Genomic DNA, 27,754 nt, shown 5'->3' with positions numbered 1-27,754 from the left:
AATTCAAAGCTACACAAGAATCAACTATTGAGAGCATGTCCTTGACTCAAATTGTAGAAGCTCTTCAACCTCTATTCAAAGGAGCTTCACCAACCGAAGCTACGGTCTCTTCTGTTGGCATCTTTGATCCCAGTAAGTCTCTTTGGCTTCTTGGCTCATGTGCCTCATTTCATATGACACTAAATTGTAATATTTTATCTGGATGTCATAACTCAAGCGAGTCAAATGTTTTTTATTGTTGATAGAATATCTCTTGAGATAAAGGGAATAAGAAATTTTGAAAATATTTTAAAGAGATTTTTTATTCAAAAAATTAGATATATTCCCAAGTTAAGCCTAAATCTTTTATTTGTCTCTTAATTATGTGACCTTTGGTATAATGTTTCTTTCTCTTCTATTGGTTTATGAGTGCGGGATCGTCTCTCAGGGAAGCTGATTGGAGAAGGCTGTAAAGAAGGAGGTTTATACTACATAGATTTTTTGGAAATACCTAAGAATACTTTTTGTTATAATGTTTAAAAACTGAATTTTGGATTTTGGAGCTCCCTAACCAAAATCTTCTGAAATATTATCTGCATGAATGCAACCAAAATTGATTGGAGCTCCCATGTGGCAGGTCATGAATCCCCTTGTCATTTTGTGGTTGATGTATGCTTCAAAATTTCCCTTCATATCTTCATCTGGTCTGATACCATCTTCAGATTGATGGTAACATGATTATGTTCCTTTGATGTGTGAAAGAATATGTGGTGTGTGCGAACTGTGAAACAAGGTGAGAGAAATGAGTGAGTGAGGAGGAAGAAGAAGATATAGGAAAAGAGAGGAAGTGAGAAAAGACAAGGGAGAAAGAGAATAGGGGCTGGAATCGTGCCCTATCCCTCTCATATTGACCCTTATAAAGGTAATTTAAGTCAGTTTACAAAAATGCCCTTCATAACTATATCTTTTGACCTATTGGGTCTTGAATACAAAAAAGGACTTCACTAGCCAATCAATTTTGACTCTCATGTAATGCTTCCTTATAACATATTGTACTTCAAAGGATAAACCAGAGTTGCCAGTTCGGGAAGCGATTCGGGTAGCGGAAGCGGGAAGTGAGGGGGAAGCGAAAAAAGGAAAAAACAAAAAAAGGAAAAAAAGATACATTTTGGAAGCGCCACGTTTCGCGCCTCCGAAATACGCTTCGGAGAAGCATGCTTCCCCATGTCCTATGGTACTTCCGGTAACCCTGGGATAAACCTCTAAACTGGTCATCATGATGTATATGAACCCTTTATTTTTGTTACCTCATTAATTCACTGGTCTGCACTCCAGTTAAGCTAACCAAAACAGAAAAAGTGAAAAAGTGGAAAACTTCCCTTAAGTATCCACTAAACCTGCCATCTTCTGATCGATGCAATTGGATTGAGTGTTAGATGTCTTCATCCTTCTAAGATTTTAATTCATGGTAGCCTCTTGGTTCAAGATAGAACGCAGAAACATAACATTTATTCAAGTTTCCTTGCATTGCTTGTTTGGCCCATCAAATATTGTGCATTGGTGTGATTTGGCTACATTGTTTACAAGATGCCTTTCCCCATTAATTGTTGAAGCATACTCTTTATTTTGGAGCAACAGTCGTGTCCTTGATTTGCAGAGTCCAATGCAAAACTTCTGGAAAAATGTTCTAGGGTTCATATTAATTAACATCGAGTGCTTGGTATTTTTTCTTTTTTTTTTTCAAAATTTCTTGTAGGAGAAATGTAGTCATTATTTTAATTTTATGTCAATGATAAAAAACTCATTCATGGCATTGTAGCAATGTAGGCTTGTGGCCATAATAAAATATAATGTGCTGAGGAAGATGTTCTTGATTGTGTCTTACCGAACAGAGGTAGTATCTAAAGGAAAAATTATTGTTTGAAGTGCAGGGAACATTCCAACTTTGTCAATTGCGTAAGGTTTTCTCCTGATGGAAGCAAGTTTATCAGTGTAAGTTCAGATAAGAAAGGTATACTATATGATGGGAGGACAGGAGAAAAGATTGGGGAGCTATCTGCTGAAGGTCACAATGGTAGCATCTATGCTGTTAGTTGGAGTCCTGACAGTAAAGCGGTATTTATGATATTCCTATGCTATTTTCATTATTGATTAATAATTATACTTCCAGTGGTGGACTTAGGATGCAAATATCTACATTGAATGATATCTACTTTTTCCTTTTTCAGATTCTTAGATTGATAATATGAACATTTTAATTGGAACACAATTAAATTTAAATGTTATATAATCAAATGCCTGACTAATGGAGAGTTTTTCTTCTACTTTTTTGTTTTTTGGTTGATCGAAGAAGCACATTCATTTATCTGTTGAATGAAAGTTTTATACAATCTGGTTTACCTATATTCTAATGGTCTCCAGCACCATACTGGTTCTGATGGGGCTGTACTTGTCTGTATTGCAGGTGTGAGTGGAAGTGTTAATCCAAAGTTTCATTGTGTGCTTTAGTCTGCTTTTCTTTGGTATTGATAGAAAATTCTTTCATATTTTCTGTGCAGTTGGATAAACCTGGTTGAGGTTATATTTGTGACAAAATGGCACGGATCCCAATACCCTCCATAATGGACTCCGAGGGTCAAAACATAATGCATTTGAACAAAAACATAAGAACTAAAATGAAACACAATAGAATGTGAGTAAATAACTTCATTAATAAAGAACACTAAAAATACAAAAAAAATACATTTTAATCCTCATTACAATACACTAAAAAACACACAAGAAGCCTAAAACCATGGTTGCTAGTCGAGGAAGCGGGAAACGATATGTGAAGTGGAAGCGGGAAGCGTGGCACTTTCAAAATTTTAGGAAGCGGGAAGCATGGGACGACTTAAAAGCGAATCAAGAATCGTCTCGAAAGCGAACCAGAAGCGAATCTGGAAGCGACCTAGGAAGCGAGGGGGAAGCGAAAAATAAAATAAAAATAAAAATACAAAGAAAGGGAGGAAATGCAGGGAAAGCGAAGGAGAAGCGTGCTTCCCATAAATGGGAAGTGTGTTTCCTATAAATGGGAAGCATGTTTCCCATAAAAGAGAAACGCGCTTCCCATAAATGGGAAATGCGCTTTTCAAAAAAATTGGCGCTTCTCAGTGCGTTTTGGAAGCGCGACGTTTTACGCTTCCGAAACATGCTTCCCCACTAGGCTAGGTGCTTCCAGTAACTCTGCCTAAAACTACTCATCACTCCCTCACCTTACAAAGGCACCCACCCACCCATATTTATAGAGAAAAGAAGGAAGAAGAGAGAGATTAAAGGAGAGAAAAAGGGAGACCACACTAACCATTGGACCATAAGTCAAACAACTAGTCCAAGTCAACCAAAGTTGACTTAACTTTAAAGTATATATATCAGAGTTACCGAAAGCACCTAGCCTAGTGGAAGCACGAAATATTGTGCTTCCGAAACGCGTTGGGAAGCGCCATTTTTTTTGAGAAGCGTGCTTTCCCGTTGCTTATCCCGCGCTTCTCCTGCGCTTCCTCCCTTTTTTCATTTTTATTTTTTCGCTTCCCCCTCGCTTCGTAGGTCGCTTCCGGTTGGCTTCCTAGGTCGCTTTCAAGATGATTCTTGATTCGCTTTTAAGTAGTCTCACGTTTCTCGCTTCCTAAAATTTTGAAAGTGCCACGCTTCCTGCTCCTGCTTCCTCGACTGGCAACCATGATATATGTTAACGCCCCCGCTCAAACTTACATTGACTCACTATAAGTTTGCAATTACAAAAGGAATCCCATTACACAAGATATCGACATGTTCTTCTATAATACAAATTCTTGAAGGAGCTTCTAGATCTTCCTTGATATGCTCGAAAGGTCTCTAGAATCATCAATAATGCCAATATTTTAAAGAGTGCAAAAGGAGCAATCCAACTAAAAATAACTATATATATATATATATATATATATATATATATAGAGAGAGAGAGAGAGAGAGAGAGAGAGAGAGAGTAATGGGTACGTGCTAAATAAAATATGCTAGATGAAACATGCTAAATGAGTTTTTCAGGGTTTTTTTGTTTTATTTTTAAATTCTAATCGTACAAATGTGATCTATGTACTTGATTTTATAGGGTTCAACTCTTTAAGTGTTCGATTCTGACAAATGAGCGGGTTTTTATAACGTTTAAAAAATCACCATTCCAAAATCTTTGTTAATTTTTAGGCTCCAAATATCATTTTTTTCATCGAAAACACATGATCCAAGTGTGGATTCCTCGTAAATTGACCATGCCCAACACATTTATGGGGTCAGAACTGCAAAAAAAAAACCCACACCAAAAGAGCAGAAAAACCCATTTAGCACATTTCATTCGCATATTTCATTTCGTACACACCCATCTCTCTGTCTCTCTCTCTGTCTCTCTCTCTCTCTCTCTCTATATATATATATATATATATATATATAAATGACCAAACACGCCAAAAATACAATACATATTTAATAAGACATTTTAATAATTTTCAAAATCTTTTAATAGTAAGAAAATTTTTCAACATCAATTTTGAAAGTCATTAAATTTTTATACACAATATTCATTGAGAGTCTCACCTCAATAGATAATTTTACGAAATCATAGTTCTTGATTTATAAGAGAACACAATTGCATATTATCAAAAGAAGAGATGCATGCATAAAATATCTCAAAGATAAACGTATAAATCATTCATCACTTTAAACATTCATGAAAACATGCATTATTGAAAGTCAATACACACATCTATCTCGAAAAGCACATTAATGCATGAAATATGAATTTTCAAACCACATCAATACCATGAATAAATAACTCACAAAAGAGTTTAACCCACACAAAAAATATTCATAAAGCAGGGTTTTTCAAAACAAGTAGCCATATTAAATGTACAACAGAAATAATGGGGAAGTTCAAAATCCCACGTACAAATCATAACAAGAGATATTTTGTAATAATGACAAATATTAATAACAATTTAAATCTCAACAATAGAAACAATATCTATAAATACACTCAAAATATTGCATCCTATGCAACCAAGGCATATCATGATGTAAATCACCCAAGATAACTAATCATGGAACACATTTAAAATATCTTTAAGCATGCAATTAAAACATATTCAATGCAAAATGCATGAAGAATTTTCAATAACCATTTCCCAGACAAGGGTAAATGAGTGATTTTTTTTTAGAAATTTTGTGGAGAGATTTGAAAATCCCACAAATATCAAGAAATGATATTTTGCAAACCTTCACAATAGTTCGACCACCATAAGCAATTTACCTCGCTTGACCTTCAAACCTCAAAATTCAAGTGTAATAGCTGCTAGAACAAGAGATCAATGACAATGCCACTTATGAGCTTAACAAACACACAAAAAGTGTGAACATCTCATCTATATAAAATAACACTTAAATAAGAGACAAACCTCAATGTTTCAGCTACTAGAAAAAGAGCATAATACAAACACACAAAAAGTATGAATAACCAATGGGTGCACCTAACTCATTGCAAACAAATCTTTCTTGTCTACGTAAAATGACACTTAAATAAGAGACAAACCTCAATATTCAAGTGCATCAGCTACTAGAATAAGAGTATAATACAAACACACAAAATGTGAATAACCAATGGGTGCATATAACTCACCACAAAAATATCTTTTAAATAAGAGACATAATAGGAGAAGACATGAAGTAAGAGAGCTTGTAATAAAAACAAACTAATGTCATCAAGAAGGATAAATGTATCAATTTTAACAATCTTTCAAACACCATATTTTCAAAATAGATAACCATCACAGATAAACATAATTATAAGTATTCATAATAACATTGTCCAAATAAACAAATGAGTGATATAACACACTCATAGAACTAGAGATCAAACAACCGTCAATTAGAGCCAAACTATAAGGCGACAATCTATACTGATAAGAAAACCAAGGTGCACACAACTCACCCCAACAAGCATCTCTTGTTCAACAAAAGCAACATGGATGTAGATACCAATCAAACCCAAGACAAGTGACAACACATCACTCATAACCTTTGGGAATCTAGACTAGTAAGATGACATGAGGTGCACACATAACTCACCTCAACGGCTAACTCTGACCCAACAACAAGGCCAAAAATAAATGGCGCATCCTAGAAAAATCTATGATGGACAAAAAACAATGCCAAAAGAAGGCAAAAAATACTCACGGAAATTGATTTTCAAATAAGTGAGTTCATATATAAAAGTACCGATTTGAAAAAACAAAGTTTTAAATCAAATCCAATAAAGGTAGATGAAGACTTAGAATGAATATAGTTCAATCATATGCACAACAATATGTCAATTGATGCAATCACTTCCAACACAAGATGTCTCATGACAAATTTTACAAACTTTGACAAGCAAATAATGGACAAGAATCATGCCCAATATAAATAATCTACATAGATGTGATGAAATTATGATGTTAGAGTATCTTTCAAAAGATAATGGAATCATGAATCCACCAATCAAGAAACAAGTGCACTAAGGCACATCATATACAAAAGATCCAATAAATCTCAATAAAAAGACAAAAGTATATGATTTTATTAAAGAAAAGCTTCTAAGAAGCTAGATCTAAATCATTAGTCTACTATTAGACAATTGATGACAAACATATAGAGATTCACAAAGAGCTATATAACTATCAACAACCATGAACTCATATATATCATACAAAGAATTTTATCACAATGTAACAAATATAAAATCTTTAAGAAACATGCAATGAAGTATCAATGCACAAGGAAGAAACCACTAAGGGTTACAAAAGTGCACAAACACTCAAGTCACTAAGCTACCAAAAAGCACATAAAACTACTAAGGGCTAAGCAACAATCATACAAGAGTCTTTTAAAAAATATAAGTTTTATTCATAAAATGCTCAAGAAGCATACACAAGAACCCACTAAAAAATATAATGCATAATAGAGAAATTAAAATATGCATTCGAGTTCATGATGACAAATCATGCTTATGCCATCCAATAATAATCACAAAGGCTACATAATTAAAATCATGCATGGTCACATAGTTAGAATCACCAAAGAAACATCACTATATATTAAAAATCCCAAAGATAATCTATGTAAATACATACATTAAGAGACACAAAAAAAAAATGTAAAAAATTAATATTTTGCAAAACATGAAACACATAAGATTTTAAGAAACCACATATTTTTGCAAAATATAATTTTTTCAATATACATATCCATAATCTAAAAAATATATTAAAAGACAATAATTTCTATTGAGAATGTAGGGTACGGGTCTGGTTCTAGACCCAAAATGATTCTTTTGTATTGTATTTACATGGTTGGTGTTATCGGGTCTGGGTTGACAGACCCGATCCAACTTGTATCATATATATTACATTGAATATAGGGCACAACCTCTCATTGAGAATCGTGCCAGTCATTGCTGCCTCTCCTTCTTGCAAATCCCTTTCTCTTCTGCTGTGGATGAAGATCTGGTCGAAGGTGCGTGACTTCTAACATGGTATCAGAGCAGGCTGAGAAGTAAATACTAGGTCGAGTTCTCTTCTTCCTTTCTTTGATCCAAGATCTGATCTTATCAGATCAGATTCTATTCTCTTTCTGTCCTGAAAATTGATCTTATCATATTGGGTTAAAAATCTCTTTCTTAAAATTTTTAAACATCTTTCTTCCTCTCTAAGTTTTCGATCTCTTAAAACTGAATCTGTTCACGTCAAACAGTCTGGTCACGTCAAACCAGATCTGTTTTCTTAAATCTTGATTATTTTTTTTCCTCTTTGATGCTGGATCGGATCGTTCCAGATCTAGTGTTTTCGTTCCAAGCCAGACTAAATTAGATCTGGCCATGGCATATTGATTCTTCCCTTCAACAGCGTTAAATCAAATCTGATCGTATCAGATCAGATTTGTGTTTCCATTTAAACTTAGATCTCTCTTTTGTCTTTCAAGTCAAATCTTATTCTCCAAAACCAAATCAAAGTTTCGGTCCATACAAAAAAAAAATTCAGATCATTAATTTGTCGTGTTCTACTGATTATTTGTTTCCCTGCAATATTATTTTCGTAGCAAAAAGAAAAAAAAACAGATTTACATTGCTGGTAAATCAAACTGCTGGTCAGAGTGTTCTTTTGTTGTCCTTTCACATGGATTCTCCCTTCCAGTTTCCTTGGACAACTCATATAACTACTTGACCTGGAAGCGACAAAGTTTTCCTTTTATTAAGAGTCTGGATCTCTCTGGATATCTTGATGGAACGATCCATGCACCACTAGAATTCGTCCTGCAAGAAGAGCGAGATGATAAAGGGGAGGTTTCCAACAAATTGATTCATAATTCAAAATTTGTAACATGAAGAAGAAAAGATCAGGCAGTTGTGGCTTACATTACCTCTATGCTTTCCCATGAGATATTAGTGGCCATCCTAGATGAATGTTCAGCCAGAGAGTTGTGGCAAATATTGGCGCAGACTTATTCACAGATTTCATAAGCTAGGATTTTGCATTTAAAGAAAGAATTTCAGCTTTTGAAGAAATAGAGTTTATCAGTGACATAATACATGAACAAAATCAAGAGTATTACATATCAACTAGCCATGGTGGGTTGCGTAATTCTTAACAAAGAAAAGGTTCAACAGGCACTGAATGGTCTGGGTTCTGACTACCACATGTTAGTCACCTCTCTTCTATGCCTCCCTTCATTGTCCAGTTTTGAAGATCTACGGACTAAGCTACTACAATATGAAGTTACCATTAGGGGCGAGAAGATGACCCTGAATTCCAACAACCATGAGGTACTTGTCACATGAGTAGTATTAGGGCGAGGACGTGGGGGCTTTTGAGGCGGGCGTGGACATAGAAGAGGTAATCAAGGAGGCCGTGGGCTTTTTCCCATACCCTACATGTCACCTAACTTGTATCCAGGGAACCCTATAAACATCCCGACATGTTTTCAGTGTAATCAAATGGAGCACATTAAAGCAAATTGCTGGCATAATCCGCAAAACAAAGGCAAGTTTAATGGTGCTGGGCCTTCTACTAGGGGACAAGCAGGAGACGACCGTAAAGGAGATGAAAAGAAAAATGTGAAGAATCTTTTGATTTTCGCTCTTTCAAAATTGAGCTTCAAGCAAACTGAGTAGGAGACTTGGTACATTAACTCCGGGCTGCTGCACATGTGACATGTGATATTGGTAAGATTTATTAAAACCGGAGATGGTGTTCTTCATCCTATCTCTCATGTTGGAAATATTTTCCTTCTACTCTCCAATTCCTCATTACCTTTATCTGATGTTTACCATTCTCCTAGTATTGTTAAAAACATTGTTTCTGTTTCTAAACTTGTCGATGATACTAATTCTTTTGTCGAATTTACTCTTTCTGTATGTGTCAAGGATCTTCTCACGAAGAAGACACTCGTTGAAGGAGAACGACAGGGAAACATGTATGTCTTCAAGGAGTCTCTTCTAGTTCATGATGCATCAATAAATTCACAACCAGTTCGTCCAGTGTCATTCAAAGTTTGTTTTAGTCTATCTCAATGTAATAAGCCAGAGATTTGGCATCGTCGTCTTAGTCATTGTAATCATTCATTTATTGAGAAGCTTGTGTCTAGTGGACTTGTTCCGCAGTCTAGTTTGAATGTCGAGGCTGATTTTCTTCTTTGTTTCCGTTGTCAATTATGTAAAAGTCATGTTCTTCCATTTCATTCAATAAATCAAAGAGATTTTGTGCTTTTTGAAATTGTCTATTCTGATGTCTGGAGACATGCCCCGCAGTCTTCTTTATTGGGCAATCATTATTACATTACTTTCATTGATAGTTACTCTAGATACACCTGTATTTATTTTATCAAATATAAATCTGAAGTTTTCAAGCTTTTTTGCTCATTCTGTGCTTTAGTTTGTAATCAATTTTCAACTAAAATTCAATATTTTCATTGTGACGGTGGATGAGAGTACTTATCAAAGGAATTTACTGAATTTCTCTAAAATAATGGAATAGGTCGTCGAATATCTTGTCCACACACACCACAACAAAATGGTGCGGCTGAAAGAAAATACTGGCACATTGTAGAGAGTGCGCTGAGTATGTTGCATAACACTCACATTCCTTTAAACTTGTGGATGAAAGTTTTTCATTCAGCTGTCTATGTCATAAATCGACTGCCAATGAAATTGTTAGCAGATCAATCCCCTTATTTTACGCTATTTACACTATTTGGGGTTCATCCTGACTATAATGAGTTGCGAGTGTTTGGCTGCATATGCTATGTTCATATTGACAGTTCTTAACGTGATAAGTTTCAGAAAAAGGCATGCAGGTGTAGGTTTGTTGGATATGTTGATCAATATAGAGGATATCACTGCTATGACTCCACTACCAGTCGCATCAGAGTTTCATGGAATGTCGTGTTTGACGAGACTCATACTGATGATTCAGGAAGTACAGAGGGACACTGTAAGGATGCTAAAAGTTATCAGCCATGGCTTGTTGCTGAGGTGCTTGATCAAATGGTGATGCATGACGTACCCTCATGTCATACACTATCTGCAGAACAAAATAGTACAGTTGTACACCCAGAAAAGGAAATGTCGACAAACACACAAGATATTACTATGCCTGTCATTTCAGATGTTACAAAGTTTTAAGGGATTACCTATGTGCAGTGAAACAAAGACAAAGTTCAACGACCTATTGTGCAACCCAGGAGGCTTGAGAGGATTCACCATCCTATTGAAAGATGGGTAAGTTATGACAACTTCTCTACAGACTTACAACTGTTCATCTCCCAGATTGAAAAGCATGATGAACCTATCAGTTTCTCACAAGCATCTATGTCAATCAAATGGGTTGAGGTCATGAATGAGGAAATGAAAGCTTTACATGAGTGTGGGACTTGGGAGATTGTTCCTAGACCATCGAACAAGAATGTTGTAGGATCTAAATAGGTCTATAAAATCAAGTATAAACTCGATGAATCCATTGAACGCTATAAGGTGAGGCTAGTAGCGAAAGGGTTCACTCAAGAATACGGGCAAGATTATGCCGAAACATTTAGTTCTGTGATCAAGATGGAAACTATTCGATTAGTTCTGTCCTTGTCAGTTCAGTATGGATGGACTCTAAGTCAACTTGATGTCAAAAATGTATTTTTTGCATGGCACTCTCAAGGAAGAGGTGTATATGGAGCAACCCTCTAGTTATACCAAACATAGCCCCAACACGCATGTTTGCAAGCTACGAAGAGCCATCTATGGGCTAAAGCAGGCCTCCCGCTCATGGTTTGATAGTTTCTCTATTGAAGTTCAGAGACATGGGTTCGATCTCATCTTGATCATTCGCTTTTTATTTTTTGAGATTGTCAGGTACGCACCTTAATTCTTATATATGTGGATGATATTATTATTACTGGGAACTCCGATGAACACATAGAAGCTACCAAGATCTTATTGAGTCGACAGTTTAAGATGAAAGATTTGAGGGTTTTGCGTTATTTCTTAGGGGTTGAGGTGGATCGACAGGATGAAACACTTCACTAACCCAACACAAATATACTTTGGATTTGTTGGATAAGGCAGCATGAAGGATTATAAACCTCTATCCACCCCTAGTGTCCTTAATCATAAACTCGGATCCCGGGATGGGGAAGCATATGAAGATTCCAAGAAATATCGGAGTCTTGTGGGTATGTTCCAATATCTCACCTTCACTAGACCAGACATTGTGTATGCAGTGAATCAAGTTTCACAATTCATGCATGACCCACGAACAAAGCATATGAATGTTGTCAAGAGAATCCTTCGATATTTAAAAGGAACTCTTGGAGATGGTCTAGTTTATCATCAATCCAAGACTAAAGGGGAGCAACATCGACTGGATGTATACACAAATGCAGATTGGGCTGGAGTTCCAGATGACAGGCAGTCGGTTTCTGGATATTGTGCTTTTCTTGATGGGAACTTGATGGCGTAGAGTAACAAGAAACAACGTGCATTTGCACGATCTAGTATTGAAGCTGAGTATCGATCTATGGTGGCTGCTACAATAAAGGCCACATGGCTGAGACATCTTTTGACTGAAGTTGGAGAATCTATGCTACCCACCACTCTCTTGCGCGATAATCAAGGTGTCATACAAATTGCTTTTAATCCTATTCACCATAGTCGCACAAAGCATATAGAGATTGATCAATACTTCATTCGGCAAAAGATTGAAGATAGAGAAGTTGCACCTACTTATGTTCCTACGGCTGACCAAGTGGCAGATTTGTTCACTAAGGGCCGTACCAATATGCGTTTTTGGTTCTTGAAGAACAAGTTGTCCATGTTGCAAAACCATGCACAACTTGAAGGAGGGTATTGAGAATGTAGTGTACAGGTCTAGTTCTAGACCCAAAATGATTCTTTTGTATTGTATTTACATGGTTGGTATTATCGGGTCTGGGTTGACAGACCCAATCCAACTTGTATCATATATATAACATTGAATATAGGGCACAACCTCTCATTGAGAATCGTGTCAGTCATTGCCGCCTCTCCTTCTTGCAAATCCCTTTCTCTTCTGCTGTGGATGAAGATCTGGTCGAAGGTGCTTGACTTCTAACAATTTCTACATATTCTAATTTCAAAAGAAGACATTCATTTTTAATATAACCCTTTCAAAACACCTACCATACATATGAAGATAGAAAAGCTAAAGATACATACCGGAATGCAAAATCCTTGAATCCATGCTATTCATTAATACGAATCTTTTTCAAGACCATGATGCCTTGCTCTGATACCATGTCACAAAATGGCATGGACCTCAATGCACTCTATAATGAACTCCAAGAATAAAAACACAATGCATTTGGATAAAAACATAATAACTAAAATAAAACACAATAGAATGTGAATGAATAACTTCATTAATAAAGAACATTAAAAATACAAAGAAAAATACATTTTAATCATCATTACAATACACTCAAAAACACACAAGAAGCTTAAAACTACCCATCACTCTCTTACCTTACAAAGGCACCCATATTTATAGAGAAACGGAGGAAGAAAATAGATTAAAGGAGAGAAAAAGGGAGTCCACATTAGTTTGACTAGCTGTTGGACCTAGTCCAATGGCTAGATTTCTAGTCGTTGGACCAGCAGTCCAACAACTAGTCTAAGTCAACCACAGTTGACTTAACTTTAAAGTATATAATATATATACAAGTATATATATATGTATATATATATATCTTAACAATATTTGGGTTATATCATTTGAACATCTAAGACAAGTAGTTTGCATTGTATGCTGTATCTTAATAGCCTTTAGTTTGCAAACTTAATCTGTTGAAGTGATTATGTCACTATGAGAAATAGAGATGGTGAAAAGCCCTTCATTTTCCTTGTTAGCTTCGAATCACATCGGCTACTGCTGGATTTTTGGTTTTGACTGAATTGCCTGTTGCAATTTTACAGGTGGATTAAAGGAAAGTGTTAATGCAATATTTGATACATTGTTTTTTCTTATTTTTAGGTCTTCAAAGAGAATGCACTTGCTGATTATGATTTTTTCTTTTGGTGTGAGTCAACAGAAAGATACCTATTCATTCTTTGTTTTATATATTTATTTCTCTAGTAGCCAACTCTCATATCTTACTGCGAAAGCTTATCCTGCTGTTTCAGGTGCTAACAGTGTCTGCAGATAAAACTGAAAAAGTGTGGGAGATTGATGAAAATGGAAACGGTAAGGTGAAGAAGACACTTACTTCATCTGATTCTGGACTGGATGGAATGCTAGTTGGTTGCCTGTGGCAGAATAATCATCTTGTCACTGTTTCCCTTGGTGGCACTATTAGTATATATTCAGCCAATGACCTAGAAAAGATGCCAGTATCATTTTCTGGGCACATGAAGAGCGTCACTGGTTTGGCAGTCACCTCTGAAGGCAGCCAGAATATTATTCTATCTAGCAGTTATGATGGGGTGATTGTCCGATGGATGCAAGGAGTTGGATGTGCAGGAAGGTTACAGAGAAGGGAGAACTCTCAAATTAAATGTTTTGCAGTGGTGGAAGGAGAGCTCACCACATTTGCCTTTGATAACAAGGTAGCACCATTTCTTCATGTACATGTAGTAGTTGCCTTTATTTTTATATCTTGTGGTTTGTGTGCTTGCACCATCTTTTTGAAGCTGATTTTCTTGATGACTTATGATTGCAACTAGGCTGGAGAACATGATGATGTGTCTTTCTATTATCCAATATGATCACTGAAATGAATATATTTCAATTCAATCTTGCACCTTGATGGGGTAGGCAATTTACACACTAGCTAAAATTACTACTCAATGTTGAGTCAGGCATAGTAAGCCAACAAGATCTTGTGTTCTAAATAAAACATGTCTTGAGGGAAAAGACTGACTAGATGTTCATTGCAATTGAATAACAAGAAAATGAAATCTTGCGTTGATGGAGAAATGTTAGATCCCTCAATATAGAAATGGTACAAGAATGTGCTTCACAAAATGCCCTTATGTGATATTACAGAAGTAATTTTGGCATTTTAGAGAACAATGGAGTGAAAAATATAAAATATATAAAGAATATGAAAAGTGAAGTTATTGATGACTAGTATAGTTTTGTGAACTCCATGTATAGTGAACTGTGATAGTGTTAATAATTTTCTCCGGTGGTAAAGGAGCTTGATTGTAAATTATATTTTTATCAATAAAAAATGTCACTGCCTTTAAAAGTAGAACTACAAACTGCAAAGATTTTGTCATAAAATATGACAAATATTGAGATTAGGGGTGGCAAAACCTGACACGACCTCCCAACCCGACCCGCCAACCCGCCTTTTAGGCGGGTTCAGGTTGGGCTTAAACTAACCTGTTTAATAAACGGGTCGACCCGCCTTGATAGAAATCATGGGTTCCTTTCTTCATCTACAAGCAACAGCACAACATGGGGAGAGAGAACGTGGCTGCAGCAAAAATCCCTAATCAGGGTATTCATTTTTGCTTCTCTGATTAAATACACACAAATACAATAGCTAGGGTATGAAAATACCCATTACATGTTATGATAAAATTACAGCATGCCATTAATGAAACATTAATGAGCATGTGTTTAAAATGAAAGGAATTGGGTCTGGATTCTGAGTTCCAGACCTTATACTAAATGACAGTATCTTTTCACCCCCCCTCCAGTTGTACATGGTTTTGGACCATGAACATCCAAAATCTGTCCTTGATAAGTCCTTTTGTAAACAAGTCAACAACTTTATCAGCAGTCCGCACGTATTTTGGTTCAATTTCCTTCTCTTCAACCTTTTGTCTTACAAAATGTTGATCAATTTCAATATGTTTGGCACGACTGTGGTAGATAGGATTGAATGACATGTTGATAGCACTTTGATTGTCACACAAGAGAATACTTTTAGAAATCGATTCTCTTTTGTCAACAGGTGTCTGATCCATGTTACTTCGGCTGTAGTAGCTGACATTGATCTATATTCATCTTCTGTGCTCGACCTGGCTATGGCTTTTTGTTTTCTACTGCTCCAGGAGACAAGATTTAGCCCAATGAAAATGCAGTATCCTGAGACAGACCTACGTTCATCTGGATCTCCTGCCCAATCTACATCTGTGTAAGTAAGGAGTTCATGCATGTGATGACCAGGCATACTCTTTCTGTACAGAAGACCATCTCCAATAGTACCCTTCAAATATCGAAGAATGCGTTTAACGGTTTTCATATGCCCAATATGTGGTTCATGCATGAACTAAGATACCTGATTGACAGAATAGACAATGTCAGGCCGAGTGAAGGTAAGATATTGAAGCATTCCTACTATCCTGCGATATCCTGTAGGATCCTCGTACAAATCTCCATCTTAGCAACTGAGTTTCTGATGAAGTACATTGGGTGTGCTGAGGGGCTTACAATCTGTCATACCTGCCTTGCTAAGAACATCAATGGTATACTTATGCTGAGTAAGCGTCATGCCTTAAGGAGTCCTGTCAACTTCTACTCCAAGAAAGTATCGCAGTTTACCAAGATCCTTCATCTTGAATTTATGATTCAAAAGTTCTTTAACCTGTTCAATATGTTCATTAGAGTTACCTGTAATGATAATGTCATCAACATATATCAATAACAGGGTAATTATATCTTTGCATTTAAATATGAAAAGAGAATGGTCAAGAAGAGACCGACTAAACCCATATTTTTCTACTTCAAGAGCGAAACTGTCAAACCAAGATCGAGATGCCTGCTTTAGACCATATATAGCTATCTTTAACCTGCACACGTATTCTTTAGAGTTCCCTTTTGCATACCCAGTGGGCTGCTCCATGTATACTTCTTCCTTCGGAGTTCCATGTAGAAACGCATTCTTCACATCCAATTGGTTGAGAGTCCACTGGTGCTCAACAGCCAATGATACTATGATGCGGATAGTTCCCATTTTCACAACTAGAATAAAGGTCTCATCATAGTCTTGTCCTTGCTCCTGTGTGAATCCTTTGGCAACCAGCCTTGCCTTATATCGCTCGATAGCACCATCTAGCTTATACTTTATCTTATAGACCCATTTTGACCCAACCACATTCCGATTATGTGGTCTGGGAACAATATCCCAAGTGCCAGACTCATGAAGAGCCGCCATTTCGTTGTTCATAGCTTCAATTCATCTCTTAGAATTTATTGCTTGATAAAATGTTGTCGGTTGATCTTCCTTGCCCAAAGAGGTTAAGAAAAGTTGAAAATCCATCGTGAAGTTCTCATAACTGACCCACCTATCAATAGGATGCCGAGGTCGGGTAGACCTTCTGTGAGCAAGTGATTGAGTGGAAACATAAGGAGAATTATGCTCCTGATTAAAGCTGGGAGGTATCTCCTTCTCACGTCGAGAGTAACCAATGCCTTTATACCTTTCGGGGGCCAATAGTGATTCAGACGTTACACTTTCTTGAGTTCTTTGCGCAACAGTAGATACGTTTCCCTAGTCTCTTTGATTACATTAAGAAGAACATACATTATCAATACTAGAAAAGAGATCTGAGTTCAACCAAGGGTGATAAACTTCAATTTCAGGAGGAGTGCTAGCATTATGACCAAAATTTGATTCGTCAAACACAACATTTCTGGATATTTTTATGCGCTTGCTCACGGGATCATAGCATTTGTAGCCTTTGTAATCATCAACATACCCCACAAATCTGCACTTTAAGGCCTTATCCTGAAACTTGTGCCGCATTGAACTGTCAACATGAACATAACATACACCCGAATACACGCAAATCGTGATAATTTGGATGCACACCATGCAAAGAGAAATAGGGTGATTTGTTCTCTAAGATGTTCATAGGCAATCAATTTATGACATAGACAGTTGTGTGAAAAGCCTCTGCCCAGAAGGTAACTGGAAGGTTACTATCATGCATCATGCTCATTGCACTCTTGACAATATGACAATGCTTCCGTTGAGTAATCCCATTCTGTTGAGGTGTGTGAGGGCAAGACACATATCTACTTATTCCATTTGTTTGGAGGAAATTTATGAAGTCATTTGAAGAGAATTCACCCCCTCCATCACATTGGAAACAAATAATATTCTGAGAGAATTGGTTTTGAACAAAAGAATGAAAATTCTGAAATAACTTGAAGGTTTTAGATTTACTTTTCATAAAGAAGATCCATGTATATCGAGAATAACTGTCAACAAATATGAGATAATATCTAGTGCCATACATGGAAGGAACTGGAGCCGGGCCCCAAACATCAGAACATATAATTTCAAATGGTCTTGAAGCTCTTTTATTAATGGAATGAAAAGGAAGAACATGACTCTTACACTGAAGACAACTAGAACACTTTTTATTATCGACACTTAAGTCTAGACTTGACTTGGGAATAAGACTACTTGAAACAAGCTTATCAATAAAGCGACTACTACAATGACCCAGACGACCATGCCAAAGATTCGACTCAATACATTCAGAAAGATTAAAAACACTCTCAGTAGAAACTGAAGATGATGATGTGAGCTTCAAGATGGAATCAACAGGTTGAACACGAGAGAAAGGATTCTCTTGGAACACGTACATATTTCCTTGACGTTTTCCTTCAGTGAATGTTTCTCTCGTTTGAAGGTCCTTAACACAAACAGAAAAAGGAGTAAACTCAACTGAAGCATTAATGCCATCTACAAGTTTAGAGACAGAAACAATATTTTTCTTGATATTAGGAGCATGAATGACATTTGAAAGTGCAAGAGAATAGTTGGACATGGGGATTACAAAATTTTCAATGTGCGAAATATGGTGGTGAGACCCATCTCCAGTGACTATACTATTTCTACCAACATAAGAAACAAGATTTAGGAGCTTACCAGCATCACCAGTGACATGAGTGGCTGCACCCGAATCAACATACCAAGTACCTTGATTATTCTGTTTGATATTCAATTCAGCCAAGGCAAATAATAGTAACTCTTTGACTTCTCCACTATTTTTCAATGTATCTGTTCCCTTTCTTGTCTCCAATTGCTTTCCTCTATTTTGCGGGTTAAACCAGCAATTTGCCTTTATGTGTCCCTTTTTGTTCCAGAGAAAGCAGGTAGGTATTGTCCTTTGCCTTTGCCCATTGGGAGGAACATTGGGTGTAGGTAGTATTCCACGACTTCCTTGTCCATTTCTTTCTTGACCCCATTTGTCTCGAAAATCATACCTACCACGTCCTCGCCCATAGGCAACTCCTGTGGCAAGAACATTGTGTGCTCCAACATGAGCATGAGTATCTTCAGAAAATCCTTTCAACGTCATCTCATACTGTAAAAGCTTGACACGAAGATCTTCAAATGTAGGTAAATCTGGCAAACACAATAAGGAAGTAACCATCATATGATAGCCCGACCCCAGCCTACTCAAAGTTTGTCGCACCATATCTTTGTCACTAACAGGGCATCCCACAATGGCCAATTGATCTGTAATAGTCTTCATTTTGTTCAAATACTCCATAATAGTCATGGAGTCCTTTCTTAGCATTTGAAACTCTTTCTTTAAAAATAATACTCTGGCCTGAGAAACTTGAGAAAATGTCTGAACCAGTCGATGCCATAATTGCATTGTTGAGCATGAAATGAAATGGGGATCTTCGAAACACGAGCTTAGATTAACAAGGGCAAGTGTCAAGAATGACACTAAAGTATAACCCTTAAAAAGGGTATAACCGGAAACAAAATAAAAACAAAAATGTATTATTTATTGATATGAAAAACCAATTGCTTAAGAAGCATTGGAATGAAATACAAGAGGGGCTGCACCCCTTTATATACACAGCTGAAAGAGGACTCAATAGAGCTGTTGGACACAGTCCAACAGCTCTATTTAGAGCTGTTGGAATGTGTCAGTCCAACAGCTCTATTAAGAGCTGTTGGAATGTGTCAGTCCAACAGCTCTATTGCTAGTCAAGTCTGGACAGGACTTGACTAGCAACAGTCGTTCTAGTTCAAACTGAACTAGATGACATAAAGACAAAAAATAAAAATAAAGGAAAAAAAATACAGAAAAGAAAGAAATGAAAAATGTATTTATATATATATATAATAATAATATAATATTATTATATATACATATGTGTACAGTTTTACATTTTAACACTCTCCCTCAAACTTACGGTACAATGAGCGAAAGTTTGTCTAAGAGAAAGTGAAATCGGGGAGCAGCGAGAGGCTTTGTAAAGAAGTCTGCTAATTGATATTCTGAAGTGACATATGGCAGATCAATTATCCTGTGTAGATATTCCTCTCTGACGTAGTGACAATCCATTTCGATGTGTTTGGTGCGTTCGTGGAATCTTCTGTTACTGGCAATGTAGATCGCACTTTTGTTGTCACAACACATTTGTGAAGCCTTTGTTGCTTCAGCTCCCATTTCAGCAAGCAGTCGTCGGAGCCAAACTACTTCCATGGTCGTGGTTGCCATGGCTCTGTATTCAGCTTCGGTGGATGAGAGAGATACCTTCTGCTGCTTTTTACACCTCCACGAGATCAATGATTCCCCTAAAAAGACACAAAAGCCAGTGGTTGAGTGTCTGTTATTGGGATCACCTCCCCAATCAGCATCAGTATATGCAATTAAATCAAGAGAAGAGGAGGAAGATAAGAAAAGTCCTTGTGAAAGAGAGGACTTGATGTATATGATAATACGCATGACTGCTCCCATATGAACAGAAGTAGGGTCTGCAAGCTGTCTATAAGGAGTAGGGTCTGGTAATGGATAGATAGGAAAGTGCCCCGACAAGCTGTCTATAAGGAGTAGGGTCTGCAAGAAGTTCTCCATCATCAATCTTCATTTTAACATTAACAACTTCTGGAGTGTCAACTTTCTTATCATCAGTAATACCAAACCTGAAAACAATATCAAAAGCAAATTTAGTCTGAGATAATAAATATCCTCTAGGAGAATAAGCAACTTCAATGCCTAAAAAGTATCTCAACAAGCCCAAATCAGTCATTTCAAAATGAGATTTAAGAAGTGTTTTGATTGTTTCAACTCTCTGTTTATCGCTTCCGGTGATGATCATATCATCCACATAGAGAAGAAGCACAATGATCCCTGCATCAGAATTCTTAATAAACAAAGCAGTGTCAGTTAAACAGAATTGAAAACCAATATCAATCATAACACGACTAAACCTATCATACCAAGCTTTTGGTGCTTGTTTAAGTCCGTAAAGAGTTTTTTCTAAGCGAAGGACTTTACCCTTAGGAATACTTAGACCAGGAGGGGGTTCCATGTATACTTCTTCAACTAGCTTTCCATTTAAAAAAACATTTTTGACATCCATTTGAAAAATAGACCATTTTTTGATAGAAGCTAAGGCAATTAAGGTTCGGACAGTAGTCATACGAGCCATCGGAGCAAAGGTTTCTTTATAATCAATCCCATATTCTTGGGCATAACCTTTGGCTACTAAACGGGCTTTATATCTTTCAAGAGTACCATCACTCTTGGTTTTAATTTTATAAACCCATCGACATCCTATAGTTTTCTTCCCTGAAGGAAGATCTTGAATATTCCATGTAGAAGCCTTTTCAAGTGCATCTAATTCAGCTTTCATGGCTTCTATCCATTTGATATCATTTTTTGCTTGAAAATATGTGGATGGTTCTTCATATGAGTGAATTAATGCAATAACTGCCCTATATGTGGGTGAGAAAGACTCGTATGATACAAACCAGTGGCGTAGCTAGGATTGACGTGGGGGATGGGCAAACAGGGGTGTAGCAAAAAAAAAAATGGCGTGATACTCGGGGGCTCGGGGGCAGCGCCCCCGAAAAAAAAATTGAGATAAAATAAAAAATGGCTACAATTATTAATAAAAATCTATTTTATATGGACAAATCAAACTATTTGCTGCAGTCAGGGCTGAGCTGGGCTAGGACTGGGCTTTTAAAAAAAAAAAAATTAACTGTTTCGAGAGGCAGGACTGGGCTACAGCCCATTTCTGCCCCCGCCCCCCCCCAGCTCCGCCTCTGACCACCAAGATTGGCCGTAGAACCCCGAAAAAGCTTTAAGCTAAAAAATGAATACATTTTTTATGACACTGATGATGACCAACATGCACCATATGCAGAATTCAAGCAAAAAGAGTATAAAAATGCATGTTAGACAAAAAATACAGACGCCCAATTATTAAAATCTGTCAATGGCCATAGTTACTCACTACAAGAATCCTAGACAATCGAGAACAAGCAATTCACTCACCAACTATCTGGTAGATAAAGATACGTTATCCGTTGCCTTCGTTACATTGATAGACATCCATACCTTGTTTTAGCAGCAGGCACAAAAGGAGAGTCCTATGCACGCTCGATGACCAAGAAAGGATAGCAAGATTGACTCTTCCAATGAGGTTGCGCCCAAAAAGGAGGAAAGAAACTAGACCCACGTTCAGTTGTGCCCCAAAAAGAAAGGATCAAGAACCAAATTGAAGGATTGGCCTGTATTGCTCCTGTAGAATGGATAACTGGATACTGTATCACCAGAGCCACTGAACATGAACAAAACCCACCCTCAAATTTAGGAGATAAGAGGGTCTTCTTCAAACTGCTAGCGATGGTTGCCGGAGATTGGCAAAGGTCCGACTGACTGCGACACCGGTGCCTCGCGTCGCCGGAGATTGCAGCCGAGAGGGAGAAGCTCGGAGGGGGGCACCGCCACCGCGGGTTCACCGAAGGGAGGCCGGCGGCACTGCAGAGCACAAGGGTTGCCGGCGAATGGGGTTGTCGTCTTGCCTGTGACTGAAGGGGAACGCTGGAACGGAGGGGCAGAGCTTTAGAAAACTGGCTAGGGTTTTACCCCTCGCCTCTTTTGGCAGGCTCTAGACTCATCGAGAGCCCGGGTCTCGGTCGACTCGGTTTCACGAGTCCCGATTCGACTCGGTTTTTCGAGTCATGAGTCGACTCGGTTTCAAATTTTAGGGTGGGCGGCCACCCACCCATGCCCACCCCTGGCTCCGCCACTGATATAAACTTTCCTGGAGGCCTCGAGATTCGGGATGATTGTCTAGTTGGAATGTTAGAATATTTTTCAAGTGCACATGGAGGATTAGACTCTTGTCGCCTGGAATATTGAATACTAGTATCTCTATGAACTTCTTCATTTTCAACATTAAGATCAATAATTCTTTGATCATCATCAAAGTTACAATCAAGGTCATATTCATCAGATGTTGATATTAGATCTAGCAAAAAGGAGTACTCAGTGACGTCTTTTAATTTTCTAAAATCAAAGAAGCTCTCCTTTTCAAGAAAGGAAACATTTCTAGACACATATAGTTTATTATTTTTGAAGTCAAAACATCTATAACCTTTCTGGTTTTCAGCATATCCTAAAAGGCACAGGGAATCACACGAGGAGAAAGTTTATCATTTTTGTCAGTAAATATGAAACATTTGCACAGTTTTACATTTTAACAGAGCAGTCATCTGGAATTGCCACAAGCACTTCTTGTGACAATGTAGAAGTGATATAGGCAACCAACGCCTGATCTCACTTCATCCAGGATACATACTCAGGATTTCTAACATAGGTAATAGAAAGATCTTTCTCACCATTCTTTTCTTCTTGTGGTATGAATTCTGGAGGAACAGGAACAGAACCATCCAGATGTCCAGAAAGGTCCTGACTTCTTATGAATGGTATGATTTGTTGCTTCCAAGTTAGGAAATTGGAATTGTTCAGTTTCTCAGACACGAGTTGGCTGAGAAAGTTTGAGGAAAGACCAGACTGAGAATGAGGGAATGAGTCCATATTCTTTTGAAGCCAAAAACAAGAAGGAATAAGATCCAACCAAGAGAAGGAATAAAAAATAAGAAATGGCCTTACGACAAAGACCCAACCACAATTGAATTCTAGTATAATTCAGAACATAAATTTTAATATCAGAGAAGTCTAAAGACCAGACTAGTTTTTTTTTTTTAACTGATGAACACGAGGCAGAAAAACAGGACTGCACGGTAAAGAATCTGTTCTGAATAAAATTCAATCAGTAATAGGTACGTTATTTTGAAAATAATGTGTTTTCCTTTTAGAATAATGAGAAAACAGGCAAAACAGAGATGAAAATGAATTCGAAGATGAAATTATTTTAATCAAGATAGATCTGGGCGTGCAGATCACAATCTGATCTGACGTCAATATGCAAATGAGTTTGGAGTGATCCTTTTCAACTCTTGTAATCACACATAGATCAAAAAAATTGATCTTGCTTGATTATTTTGCTTATGGATGGGTAAGATCACGTGCAGCAATGTGAAAGAAGTAGTAGATATGACAGAAGAACAACAGGGAATGAAAGAAGGAGGAAATATGCCAACGTGACCAAATTTCAGTTTTGGATTTTGGAAATAAGAGAAACACGTTGGCTTAAATAAAAAAGGGGAATCAAAAGGAGGTACTTGAAGAAGACAATAAGCAGATTAATGATGTATTTCAAAAGAGCAAAAAGAAAGAGGAGAGTACGAAGAAGAGATTTCAGTCCGGACTGCAGATTTAAATACAAGAGAAATCGATAGGAAAAATGAGAAAACAGGTACCTTAGAAGGAGACAAATCAGTCATAGAAGGAACCGATCTTCAATATTGAACCTGCTGCTCTGATACCATGATAGAAATCATGGGTTCCTTTCTTCATCTACAAGCAACAACACAGCATGGGGAGAGAGAACGAGGCTGTAGCAAAAATCCCTAATCAGGGTATTCATTTTTGCTTCTCTGATTAAATACACACAGATACAATAGCTAGGGTACGAAAATACCCATTACATGTTATGATAAAATTATAGCATGTCATTAATGAAACATTAATGAGCATGTGTTTAAAATGAAAGGAATTGGGTCTGGATCCTGAGATCCAGACTTTATACTAAATGACAGTATCTTTTCACGCCTAACCCGTTTATTAAACGGTTCGGGTTCGTGTTAGGGGTATGCCAACCCAGCTGACCCGTTTAATAAACGGGTTAGGCGGGCAGGTCAACCTGCTAACCTGCCAATCCGTTTACCCGACCCAACCCGTTTATAAACGGGTTGGCGGGTCGTGTCGGGTTACCCGTTTAATAAACGGGTCGGGTTCGTGTTTGCCACAGCCGACCCGTTTAATAAACGGGTCGGGTTGAGGTATGCTGACCAGCCAACCCGCCGGGTCGACCTGCCAACCCGACCCGATTGCCACCCCTAATTGAGATAGGCAACAATGCTCCATCTTGAGGTGTTGCAAAGATATCTATCGAATTGATTTATGAAGTCAAGCCTTGAACTCTCTTGGAGAATTTGCAATTCTGTTCAGAAAATTTGAAGTGCTAAACATCTTGAATGCAACTCTTTCTTATTAAAGTGGCAAGTCACCAATATATGGTTGCTTCTTTTCATAGATATTATTTATCACCATAAAGCTTCCTAGAAGTTTCACCTGAATCTTTGCCTTTTGTAATATTGCTTTTACATGAATTCTTTTCAAATGGCCCAAAAGACATGGCTTTATAATTTGGCTTCAACATTTAAGCTTATGATCATTTGTCTCTTTTCTATTCAATGGTACGGAATTCACTCTCAAAGAAAATAAAACCAGAGGCGGTTCTTTTATGCACATACATGCAGGTCATCTATTTTGTACTTCAAAGGAATTGGCATAGAAGATTCCTTTTTGATGAGTAGCCTTCAATTTTTTGAATATTCATGGCCCATCTCAGTATCATTTCATTGTGCATGAATTGATTAATCAGGCTAATCGGATAACAGATATGTTAGTTAATTCACAAGGCTCCAAACTGACTAATAACAGTATCTTCCAACATATTCTCTCTAAAAGATAAATATACTCTTTGTTGTTCTTGTAACTTCAATCTCTAAGAGGTACGTAAATGAGACCAATTTCTTGATGTCAAATTCTTGAATTAGAAACTTAAATAGCCTTTGAAATTCTATATAATATTCCATTGAAATAGTTTGACCAAAATATGCAAGTAATATCATTTTCAATACTCCTTGAGAAGAAATAAAAAATGAATTGAGATTTGTTCACGCCCATGCTTGAAATGAGCAGTACTACATCTTTTAAGCAAGTAATTCAACTTTATGTTCATGTGGTGAAGACGAAGAATAGAGAAGAGATAACAGGAGGTACCACAGGGCTGTAAAGTGCCTCATATGGTGGGTGATGTCGCAGTCAACTCTCTTGTATGTTATGTCTAACTGTAGGTTAACCTAATTACACATATACCTTTTGAAAGGTACACCTTGCCATGTAATGATATAATATGACGAGCAGTGCTTCATTGGCCTAATCATAGCACTATGGATATTGTTTTGTTCTGACATTGTTACCGTGCCAGTTGTAATTTTGACATATAAAATGTCATGAGCAGAAATTCTCTTGATCCAATGTTCACAGCATAAGGAATTGATTTGTATGTGACAGTTGACACTATTTGTTATTCATTATGTAAGTTGTACAAGTGGAATTTGATTTTCGCACGTGCATGGTATAGTCAACCTCTCTCACGCTCTCTATAAACAGGCAACTAACTACAATTTGTATTCATACATGTGCATATATGTATTGGATAAACTGGGAGCTATGTCACATAGGTACGGGTGCAGATACGGGGGCGGCGATGCGGCACTTTAAAAGAACTTGGGTGTGGGGGTGCGGGAGTGTATATATATATATATATATTTTAACACCACCCCTTTACCCTTTCTCATGGTACCCCATTCTCAAGCCCCATCCCTCTTTACCCCTTCTCGAGGTACCCCCTTATTTTTTTAATTGGGGGGGGAGGGGGGTGCTCGAGGTACCCTTACCCATTATTGAGCCCTGTCCCTTTTTTTAATGGACAAAGTTAACCAAGTCCATTTTGGACAATGATAACCTTGGGTGCGGGTTGACCGAATTGGGTGCCACACCCGCGTCGCGTCGACGTGGGTGCAGAGGCCTCTTTGGTGAGTCCCTGTGACATAGACTGGGAGCATGTCTGTGCTCGCTAGTATGTCTAATGGCAATAACATGTGAAAGATTTCCAAAGGCTATTCGGTTGGAGATTTTCTCCTCGTTTTTAAGTTATATTGTCCTAGTCCAATTTGATGATTTTATCAGGTGTTCTCCAAATATTTGGTCCTCTTCTTTGATGTTCGGATAGTAAATATCAGGGATAGTCCATATATTCTTGTCTGGAAAGCTTTCCATCCAATTATAAAAGTTCAATACACGGTAGTATTGCTCACCAAGTCTGATGAATAGCATATTCCTTTAATAAGGAACAATTTCTTAATCTACTTGCCAAATTCCAATTGATGATATCCTGCTGTGGGGCTTATATTTTGCTGATTGTACAACAACTGTAGCTATGTACAATATGTTCAACTTGCTTTTGCTACAAGAGATGATCCTTTTCCCAAAATTTTACAGGTAAGGAGAATTCCGCTGCATGCTGATCAGTGTGGTGATGAAGAAAAAATTGATATTGGTGCACAACCAAAGGACTTAAATATTGCACTTGATAAGCCCGAGCTGGCATTGCTTTCAACTGATTCAGGAGTAATCATGCTTCGTGGATCCAAAGTGTTGTCAACTCTGAATCTTGGGTTTGCTGTGACGGCATCTGCAATTTCACCTGATGGAAGTGAGGCCATTGTTGGTGGCCAAGATGGGAAACTCCACGTCTATTCTGTCAATGGGGACACTCTCACTGAAGAGTCAGTCCTTGAGAAGCATCGTGGTGCTATTAACGCCATTCGTTTCTCCCCAGATGCCTCTATGTTTATTTCTGGTGATCTCAATCGAGAAGCTGTTGTATGGGACCATGTCACTCGAGAGGTACCATCTCTCTCTCTCTCTCTATATATATATATATATATATGTGTGTGTGTGTGTGTGTGTGTATCAATCCTTGAACACAAGCACACACACATAACAAAAAGAAAACAAGAATTGGTGTATGTACAGAGTCTACAGACAGTATGCGAGGGAGATGCACATTATAACACTTTGCAAACCATGTAAATCCTTTTTTTTTGTCTAAGAGAAATAATTTAAGCCAGGGGATAAGAAATCTTTTAACAAGCTTACAGAATAGATCAAATTAAGATTCTTAACCACCAGTCCTATTCCGACCAATCCAAGCTAAATCCCCATCTGGCCATTTTATTGGCA

General features: G+C 37.4%; 1 protein-coding gene across 1 annotated transcript in view; it reads left to right on the top strand.

The window, feature by feature from the left end:
* The first annotated feature begins 35 nt into the window (after positions 1-35).
* Positions 36-27,754, top strand: part of LOC149829676 (actin-interacting protein 1-2-like) — a 47,980-nt gene continuing 20,261 nt past the window's right edge. Inside the window, exons 1-5 of the mRNA XM_090015240.1 lie at positions 36-132; positions 2,015-2,094; positions 2,401-2,478; positions 13,718-14,140; positions 27,011-27,418. Of these exons, the coding sequence (XP_089871366.1) occupies positions 36-132; positions 2,015-2,094; positions 2,401-2,478; positions 13,718-14,140; positions 27,011-27,418 (1,086 nt within the window). The remainder of the gene's footprint in view (positions 133-2,014; positions 2,095-2,400; positions 2,479-13,717; positions 14,141-27,010; positions 27,419-27,754) is intronic.

The sequence above is a fragment of the Nuphar pumila genome, chromosome 8, assembly GCF_984573655.1.
Source record: "Nuphar pumila chromosome 8, dmNupPumi1.hap1.1, whole genome shotgun sequence".
In the NCBI taxonomy this organism is placed as follows: Eukaryota; Viridiplantae; Streptophyta; class Magnoliopsida; order Nymphaeales; family Nymphaeaceae; genus Nuphar; species Nuphar pumila.
The sequence above is the reverse complement of the archived record's forward strand: the minus strand, read 5'-3'. Positions and strand labels throughout refer to the sequence as shown.